Raw genomic sequence first — 8,960 nt, 5'->3', positions numbered from 1 at the left:
CAATAATGGAGAAAAGTCAGAAATCGCAGTTCATTTGAAAACAGCCCTGCACCCTCAAAGTTGTGGCATTTTGCTCCAAACAAATGCAATAAATCTATACACTTGACACATAGAAAACAGATTTTGAGCACTGTAGGTTGCATTCGTTCATGCCAGGTAGGATGTAAATTGGCGGGCCAGCTTCTTCTATTTTGACTGTTTTTTTTTCCTGTTAATTTTTTTTATGCGCTGTGTCTAGAGGAAGCTATTGTCCATAGACTGGTGGCTGCTAGAGTTGCTACTCAGAAAATCCAATGAATCTGGTCGAATTGCGTCGTTTTGTTCTTGATTCGTCCAATAGCTTCATCTGGTGTAGTTTCATCTGGTGCAGGTCGATTTCCATGTTTGCTGTTACTGATTCTTCAAGTAATTTCTTCTCGTGTAGGTTATATCTGGGTTTGGTTCTATCTCATGTAGGTTTAATTATTTTCCTCCTAAACAGAGTTGCTTGGATTTTGAATTTCGATTTCTGTAATATTTTTAATAGATTTATGTTAGTATCTACCTGCCTAAAAATTGAGGTTGAAAAATATTGAGAATGCAAAAATTGATATCAACAAAATATATCTTGTATTAGATAGAATCGTTCTTAACCAGAAGGGGAAGGTCGGTGTCAAGTTTGATGATGTTGCTGATATAATGCCCGGTAAAGAAAACGTTCGTCAAAATAGCTCTCTTGAGATGGTTTTAGTTGATGAGAAGGTCAGTGTTTTTTTACCACTTTTGGATTCAAATGATTTTATATTGAATTTGAATACTGACTGAGTGAATGAATTTAGGGTGTTGAGGCTTTCAAAAGAGAATGTTTTTGTTTCAGCTGCATCTGGTGCAGTTGGTCAATCTATCGGGCAATTCACTAAACTGACTGGATGTTATGTTATTGGAAGTGCTGGAAGCAAAAATAAGGTATTGTTTTAATTGTTAAGCTTTATGTTCCTTCATAAATCATCATCACCTATGGGGTTGAACAACTTAACTTATCTGAAGGACAGAATGATGTTGGTAGCACTGTTAAGAGGAATTGATCCAAAGTTTTTGATGGAGTTGCTAAGCTTCAAGGCAATAAGCGTTTGAAACAAGTGAAGATTGAAAAGGAGTGATTTTTGTATCTGTTTTCTAATAATGGTGTGAAGTATATTGTATTTAGTTATGGAGTTGGTGCAACATATTTCGTCTTAAGACGCGTCGTTGTTACATGTCTGATTAGGCTTACAATCAAGGAGGCGAGGCAAGTTTTTCTGAAATTCTTAACAAAGTTTATGGGGCCTTTGGCAATGCTTTTTATTCAAGTTTCAAAAAATTTAGTTTCTTTGTGCATATATCAATTCTTTCATATCAATCTCTAAACCTGCAGCGGGCCTTGGCAGAAGCAATCATTGCCAAAGAAATGGAATTGGTGGCTGAAGTTTCTAAGAGATATAGGGCGAAGCAACGGTTGAAGCAAGGGTTGGAGGAGGCTGAGGTCACGGATGACAAAATACCGAATTGATCTTTGCAGATGTACTTTACACTGTAGACCCGTCTGCTTTCCTTAATTCGTTTTTAGATGTCCCATATATAGGACTGTTGATCCAATGCTTTGTATAGCATGCATACAGTTTGTTTGTGTGCAAATCCAGTTGGTTTTAAGTGGTTATGGTTGGTGGTCTTTTTCACTCGGTTGATTGCTTGTAGAAATGTTTTTTTTTTTCATTGTTGCTGTCATGGAGTTGGTTTGGGGCTACTTTAGCTTCAGATTGTATTTAGTTACCACAATTAGCCCCAATGCACACGACTAACTGAAAAAAGGAAAAATACATAAGAACAAAGCTTGGATGTATCTCAGTTTCTATATCATATAATGCTTGAGGCCTTGAGGACCTAATTATTTATTTTATAAAGGGTTGTTTTGATGAATTCTTTAATTGTTTTGCAATATTTTATAAAATCAAATACTATTTTAAAAATATATATTGAAAAATATTTTCTAGAAGTTCTTTTCGGTATCTATAGCATATAATGATGGCTCTTGGACACTTATGATATATTTTGGTTACAATGTTATTTTTAGTTTAAAAATCAGTTGTCATCTGTTCGTTGATTTGCATGATTTTGCAATGTATGCTTTAGTTTTCTATTAGAAAGGGGGTGTTGGTAAGAAAAAGTATTCATCTTAGTCGGTTGGGTTGGTTCCTACCATGTTTCGTGAGCATGTAGAAATAAGAGTCGGAAGATAAACATGGTGATAAAAAGGAAAAAGCTAACATGTGTCCTAAAGGCACATTTTAAGATACTTTATATAGAATATTAGTCTCAAAAGTTGAAACTTTTACTTCGTGCTTAAAAACTAGTTATGCATCAAAGGGTTGAAATGAGTGCTGATCACCAGTATTTTTTGTCTCCTTAATTGTGCTGCAGATTTCCTCCCAAAATACTATGGGTTATATTACATCTGAGAGTTGAAATTCATTTTCCTTATTGCCATAAGCATCTATGGAAGTTTAGATATCAACAATTCACATGTCACAAGAATTGGATTAAAGAACTAGACACAAGAAGTTTAAAAAGGAAATAACAGAACACGATGAATTCTGAGTTTACAAACTGAATGCCAATTTGAAATAGACATGTAATTCATGACAAGACTGTGTGTGGTGTGTTGACAATGAAATAGATGTTCGTTGGGGTTACAATTCAGTAAAGACGACAATCGATTAATTGATTAAAGACGGCTTCGATTGAACAATTTCTTTTTCCTCCTTTTAAATCCTTACTCAGTTTGCTGCAAATCAAGAAAATAACGTTTCGGTTTTGTTTATTTCTTTTTGAAAAGAAAGTGTGCAACCATCCATTCTTCGCCATTATTGTATCCAAAAAGTTCTGCTACAGCTATGAAAAATGTTCTCCAATAGACAGTCCATTTAGTAGCTGAATCTTTGCCATATGTTGATTCCATAATTGGCTTGATGGATTTCATGTTCTTATCCATTCTTTTCAGCCACTCTTCACTGCAACATAAATTCATGTTTGCTTCAATGATAAGGTTCAAACTTGCTTTGTAAACAAATAACCTATGGATGAAATATAACTTATTGAGCAAATTAGCATATTCAAACCTGGTCTGTGCGTAGTGTTTCCCGTTTACCAGCCAATGGTTGATGACAGTAACATCATCCTTCACACATCAACAAACAATTCAGTTACAAGTTAGTTAGCAAAATCATGACCATATATTAAGGCGTTACACAACAAAATTGTAGGTGCTTCTGTTCTTTTATTCATTTTTTGTTTTCTAAAAGAAAAGGTGAACATTTTTTTCTTTTGAATTTTCCTTCGTCTTTATCTTAGAGGAAAACACAGCAAAAGTTTATGCAATTCTGCAACATCATTTTGACAAATATAAAACTAGTACAAACTATGTAATGAGCTTACTTGAAAATAAAGAAGTAGATTTGCAGCAGGCATAGTTCCTCCAGTGAAGAAGTATCTTGTGATCCAATCATCTTCATTTTTGTCCTTCATGTATAAGTAGTAACAATAAATAAATGGTTAGTATCTTTGAGAAGAACTCAATTAGTCTGATTTTTCGAACAATATCACAAGCGGAAACAGCTAGCAAACTGAGATATCTAAGGCATTATATGAAGTTCACCTCAAAGTGGTAGGCAAATGTTTTGTGGCAGAAGTAATGAACAAATAAAAGACCATCCTCTTTCATCCATTTGGATATCTTCTTGAGAAGATCTTTGTAGTTCTTCATATGCTGTGCCAAGGTTAAATTTGAATCAAATTTAATAAAACACAGCTTCAATGCAGATTATTTACCACAAAAAAATCGAACCTCAAACATTTCTATAGAAAATATTCTGTCATAAGAAGCTTCCATTTCAAATGTGCTAATGTCTGCAACAATGATATCCACATTTTGCAGCTGCAGCTCCCTGACAAGAGGGCAGTGGAAGAAAGTGATTTTGATCATCATACAATATGTGTTTTGCAAGCTAAATAACGGTGTCAATGTCATGCAAGACTCGTTTGGTTAATGAGATAATTGTAAACTATATGGCATGCACAATACTTGAAGCAAATGACAAGTATCAAGAAATATACAGGCATTTCTCCTCGATAAAAGCTTTTTGAGTGGTGGAATTGCAGATTCCTGTAACCCTGGAATTACTGAAATTCTTGGCAATGTATAAAGTCAGTGATCCCCAACCGCATCCGACATCAAGAACAGTATGACCATTTTTCAGGTTTGATCTCTCACAGTACAGTTTCAACATTTCTTCTTCAGCATCTTCCAATGTCTTTGAGGCAGAAGAGAAATAACAAGAACTGCACCAGTTCATACATATAAGAATGTTACGTAAATCATAAAGTTATGTGTATAATTTACTATTTATCTTTATGCAAGTATTTGATATTGCCAACAAATTTCATCCGTACAATTGAAGTGTTAGTTCGATTGTACCGAGTTTAGCATTGTAATCTCAAGGTACTGCTGAGTTCAAATTTCCCCGTCAACAGTTGTAAAATGACTATTAGTTTCACTTTGATTAGGATTTTTTATAAAGAATCTTTACACTCCTGTCTACTTTAGCTTTTGCCCCTGACCCCTATTTACGTTAATTGTGGTTTGTTTGGATTGGATTATTCGAACTTACAAACGAAAAATACTAATGAGTGCCCTTGGGGCATTGGTTAAGAAAACAAATATAGAGATATCATGTTAAAAAGTGGTGTAATAAACTTTTCAGAAGCTTAAAAATTATAATTTCCAATGCAAAGCTTCTATTTTTGTATTCATTAACTAGTGCCCTTAGAGCACATTTTAGCATCATTCATTTTCTAATATAAACATTTGTGAGACTATTTGAGAGAACTTATCGAAACAACTTATGACACCTCCATACATTGTTTTCAACTTATTTCTATAAGCTCTATAGGATAGCTTAATTAGGAAAATAATTGATAACTTATATGAAAGTAGTTTGACTTTATTATATCTTTAAAAAATTAGCTTATGTATATACTAAGGGATCGGGATTGGGTGCAGTCGGCGCCCTATGCCTGCATGTAGTCAGCAAGATCAAGACCGTTTGATCGAGAACAGACAGTTCAAATTTCAGAGTCAGGAGCGACCGCATTGAATCCATTTCCATATACTACGCTCTTATGATAAGAGCTCAGCCTATCTGTACTTAAGTTGTTTATCCAAACAGACCTTAGCCTATGTCTACTTTAACCAATGGAATGGGCTATAAGCCAGGCTACTAACTAACAACCATTCATCCCAGTCCCACATACCCTTTATGAATCTGTACTTAAAAAACAGCTCTCAATTACCATTCATCCCTCAAGGACGGTGGTAAAATGGCCAATACATTCATTTTACATCATGATTAGGATTCCTTTACAAAGAGTCTTTACACTCCTGTCTATTTTAGTCTTTACCCCTGACCCTATTTCCCTTAATTGTGGTTTTTTGGATTAATTTATTTCAACTTATTTACTAAGGAAAATACTAATGAGTGCCATTAGGACTTTGGTTAAGAAAATAAATATAAAAATAATATGTTTAAAAGTGGGGTAATCAACTTTTTAAAAGTTAAAAAAATATGATTTCCAATGCAAAACTTCTAATTTTTTTTAAAAAAATATTTCCTTAACTAGTGTCCGTGGAACCCTGTTAGCATGATCCATTTACTATAGTATAAACACCTGTGAGACTATTTGAGAGAGCTTATGAAAAAAACTTATTACAGGTCCATAAACTGATTTCAGCTTATTTCTGTAAGCTTTATAGGATAGCTTATGAAAACAATTAATAACTTATATGAAAACAATTAACATACAAAAGCTCTAATGATAAGAGCTTATACTAATAAATATGGAATTAGCTATATGAAGGCTATACTAACCTAACCACCACCATTCATCCCACACACCCTTTATGAATCTGTACTTAAATGCTTCACAGTAAAAACAGGTGAAAATTACCTGTACTTGAGATTCTTTCCAAGAACAAGCTTAAAGAAAGAGGTTGGTAATTCATAATGTTGAGATTTTGGAATATCAGTATTGACAGCAATAGGCATCTCTTGTAAAGCTGAAACAGTATAATATCATATCAACCATTGAAACAAGATGATGTTTTATAAGAAATTACTAAAATGGATAAGAAACAGAGAAGAAGAGATAGATACAATGTGCAAATTGGAGAAGATCAGAGAGCTGAAGTTCAGAAGAAGACTTGTAAGAAGAGCGAAGGCGAGTGGCCAAAAGCAAGCGCGTGAGTCTCCTAATGACAGCATCAGGGAGAAGATTGCGTTCCAATGAACCAAGCATGAGCTTCACCGTTGTGTTGTATGGTAGCTGCATCATCCCTTCCATCTTTTCCAACCACCACACCAAACTTCTTCTGTTTGCTTGCCAGATGATAATATGGTAAGAATAACACTACACAGCCACGTGGTGGTGGTGGTGCTTGCTACACTTTGTTTATACATAGTAAGTATACCTTATCTTTTTACATTTTATTTTTCCATTTTGGAAACATTTCGGTAGGGTCCCGTAATCATAGCACAATTGACAAAGACATTATATGCAATATGTTGAAACTGGTTCAAACTCCGATACTTTCACTATTTTTACTTTAAAATGTGAAATTTTTGCCACTAGATATTAAATATTTGATAAAACAAAGAAATTAGCTTCTTTTTATTAATTGTCTCACTTTAAAATTATGGTAAGACCTCCAAATTGACTATGATGACTCTGTTTTAAGTAGAGAAACATGTTAAAGAAATAAATGTAGAAATGTTTTCTTCAATTTATGTATTGAATTATTATTTAGAAATACTCTCAGAGTTTAATACAAGTAATTCATGTGCATCGTGTGGGAATGTTTTAAACTCTCTGATAACAAGTTTGACTCTTACTAATCAATAATCATCATAAACCAACCAAAGTCCTATCTTTTGTTTTTGTTGTTGGAGATAAAAAAAAGTTCTTCATATTGTACATATTGTTGAAAATTTATTTTCTCATCATTGACATCTTCATATTGTACATGAGAATTCACCAACTTTGTGACTATTGAATGCTTCATAACACTAGGCAATAGAGCACACACAGTTAAGAGAACTAGTTGTAGGCATGTAGCTAGCTATGGCCTATGGCCCATGAATATGCCAAAACTTGGCTAATGTTTGGTATCATGGTGGGTCGTCGTGATTCCGGTGATACTATGTAGCTTCTGCAAAATTACGATGGATCACTGTAATTTCGACATACTCACCGTGATACCAATCATACACTTGATCTAGTGAAAACTTGGATGAGTATGTGTGCCTTCGTAGGTTGTTATTACATAACTCGGATCATCCACATCTCTCTCAACTCTCTTTTTCACTTGACATCCATCCACGGAACATCTATAGTAGTTCCTGTAATCAAATTAAAATTTCTTAATTAACATAAATATGTATATATAAAATGAAAATTCCTAATGTTTTGTATTTTTTAATGCATGCATTGAGAGTCCCAATTAAAATACCATATAATCTCAAAAAATGTTACAAGTGAAATATAACACTCATTTTACAAGTCGGACTTTTAACTTTAAGCAACGCTAAACTCAAATTTTAAAATAATATCAAAATTTATTAGAGAAAAATAAAATTGGGCACTCTTCGCGGTCCATGTTAATTACCTTGGATTGGGGCTGTTTTTCACCATCTTCTTTCCATATTTCCTCCACTTGAATCCATCATCAAGAATTTCAACCTCTGACTTGGTTTTGAATGCAACTTTATCTCTAATTTCCTTCCTCTCACCTTCACTGATGAAACCTCCTATATGGCACCAATCAATGGTAGAAGATTGATTTAATTATACGTTAATTGTTAGTGTAAAAACTTCAACATATCGTCAATAAAGTACAACAAACCGTGATCGACTGATAGTAGAAGTAGTTACGATTGAAGTCAAATATTTTTAATGATCTGACGATTATAATTCATTTATATAAACCGACAAGCCGACAAGGACAATTTCATTTAGGAACTCTACTTACTGCTAGAAGACCCCTCAAGATGGCTTTCAATTCCTCCAAAGTCACCTACTAATAATTCATTGGCTTGTTGATTATCTTGGTTGATGACATGTTCAGAAACAAATGGCTCTGGATCATCATCAGGCCATTGATCATCATCATCAAATCTCAAGTACTCAGAGAGGTCCATAGGCCACTGGTTGATGAAATCGGTGTCAGGTGAATTTGGTTGTATGGGATTTTTTTCTGTCATGTTTTATTTTTGCTATTGGTATTTGGTACTACCATAATGAAAAGAGAAAGCATCATCATGGTACATACATAAATATAGGTTTTGTTTAATATGCAGCTTCATGGTAATCTTCCTAGGAACTATGATAGGAAACTTCGATGAGTCTTCAGCACTGATATATACATATACAAAATTAGTGGGGAAAAAAGTATGATATAGATACAAGTCATGGAACTGATTAGCCTGAGGGTGGGGTATGCCATGGAATGGAATGACTAATGGAAGACTTTCAAGTGATTTAAATATTGTATTAAATTAAATTTTAGTTGGTATATATTGTTAGTCCAATTTTTTTACAAATGCATAGGTCAAATCTTACGCACCAATAATGAATTGATCCAAGTGATAAGGAACTTGGTTCTCTTAAGCATATGGTCAGGTGTTCGATTTCTGCCTCATAAATATGGAAAAAATTCGGTGGGAGAGGAGAACTCACCTTGTTCGTCCCACATCGTTAAGCGGTAGAAACTTCGTACCAATATCATGGCATGCTATCTTACATTTTATTTTATTAAAAATTATAAAAATTTATATATTTTGAAGATACTCATCGAAACAAATCAAACAATCATTTATTAATATTTGCATTTATAT

General features: G+C 33.8%; 3 protein-coding genes across 9 annotated transcripts in view; 1 reads left to right on the top strand and 2 right to left on the bottom strand.

Moving 5' to 3' along the window:
- LOC123894225 (uncharacterized protein At4g33100) overlaps nt 1-1,919 on the top strand; it is a 3,229-nt gene extending 1,310 nt beyond the window's left edge. The window contains exons 3-7 of one of the 6 annotated variants that reach the window (XM_045944162.1): nt 1-452; nt 617-741; nt 857-945; nt 1,032-1,267; nt 1,394-1,919. The exon at nt 1-452 is cut by the window's left edge and continues 874 nt beyond it. The gene's annotated coding sequence lies outside the window, so the exon portion shown is untranslated. Of the gene's footprint in view, nt 742-818 lie in introns of all 6 variants that reach the window. The other 5 variants (XM_045944161.1, XM_045944160.1, XM_045944163.1 and 2 more) reach the window with 5 other exon arrangements.
- A 658-nt stretch (nt 1,920-2,577) lies between these two features.
- On the bottom strand, nt 2,578-6,902 carry LOC123894221 ((S)-coclaurine N-methyltransferase-like). 2 transcript variants are annotated; one of them, XM_045944154.1, is made up of 8 exons: nt 6,225-6,902; nt 6,019-6,127; nt 4,129-4,353; nt 3,860-3,959; nt 3,671-3,781; nt 3,451-3,534; nt 3,135-3,193; nt 2,578-3,026 (listed from the first exon to the last, which is right to left on the bottom strand). In XM_045944154.1, the coding sequence occupies exons 1-8, from the start codon at nt 6,409-6,411 to the stop codon at nt 2,834-2,836; spliced, it is 1,068 nt and encodes a 355-aa protein (XP_045800110.1). In that variant the 5' UTR covers nt 6,412-6,902; the 3' UTR covers nt 2,578-2,833. The 2 variants fall into 2 exon arrangements, with proteins under 2 accessions (XP_045800110.1, XP_045800109.1); XM_045944153.1 differs by having other exon boundaries at nt 2,578-3,193.
- A 108-nt stretch (nt 6,903-7,010) lies between these two features.
- On the bottom strand, nt 7,011-8,612 carry LOC123894222 (probable WRKY transcription factor 50). The gene is made up of 3 exons (XM_045944155.1): nt 8,096-8,612; nt 7,733-7,874; nt 7,011-7,466 (listed from the first exon to the last, which is right to left on the bottom strand). The coding sequence occupies exons 1-3, from the start codon at nt 8,325-8,327 to the stop codon at nt 7,343-7,345; spliced, it is 498 nt and encodes a 165-aa protein (XP_045800111.1). The 5' UTR covers nt 8,328-8,612; the 3' UTR covers nt 7,011-7,342.
- Between the last annotated feature and the right edge of the window lie 348 nt (nt 8,613-8,960).

Source organism: Trifolium pratense, linkage group LG7 (assembly GCF_020283565.1).
Source record: "Trifolium pratense cultivar HEN17-A07 linkage group LG7, ARS_RC_1.1, whole genome shotgun sequence".
NCBI classification, from domain to species: Eukaryota; Viridiplantae; Streptophyta; class Magnoliopsida; order Fabales; family Fabaceae; genus Trifolium; species Trifolium pratense.
The sequence above is the reverse complement of the archived record's forward strand: the minus strand, read 5'-3'. Positions and strand labels throughout refer to the sequence as shown.

What these genes read in the sequence shown, in the direction of transcription:
- LOC123894221 (XM_045944153.1), bottom strand. Translation starts at nt 6,411, where the DNA reads ATGGAAGGGATGATGCAGCTACCATACAACACAACGGTGAAGCTCATG. An exon ending in TTTATCGAGGAGAAATGCCT is followed by an intron (nt 3,960 to 4,128) that starts GTATATTTCTTG and finishes CCCTCTTGTCAG; the next exon opens with GGAGCTGCAGCTGCAAAATG. An exon ending in CATTTGCCTACCACTTTGAG is followed by an intron (nt 3,535 to 3,670) that starts GTGAACTTCATA and finishes TTATACATGAAG; the next exon opens with GACAAAAATGAAGATGATTG.
- LOC123894222 (XM_045944155.1), bottom strand. Translation starts at nt 8,327, where the DNA reads ATGACAGAAAAAAATCCCATACAACCAAATTCACCTGACACCGATTTC. An exon ending in TCTTGAGGGGTCTTCTAGCA is followed by an intron (nt 7,875 to 8,095) that starts GTAAGTAGAGTT and finishes GGTGCCATATAG; the next exon opens with GAGGTTTCATCAGTGAAGGT. An exon ending in AAAAACAGCCCCAATCCAAG is followed by an intron (nt 7,467 to 7,732) that starts GTAATTAACATG and finishes ATTTGATTACAG; the next exon opens with GAACTACTATAGATGTTCCG.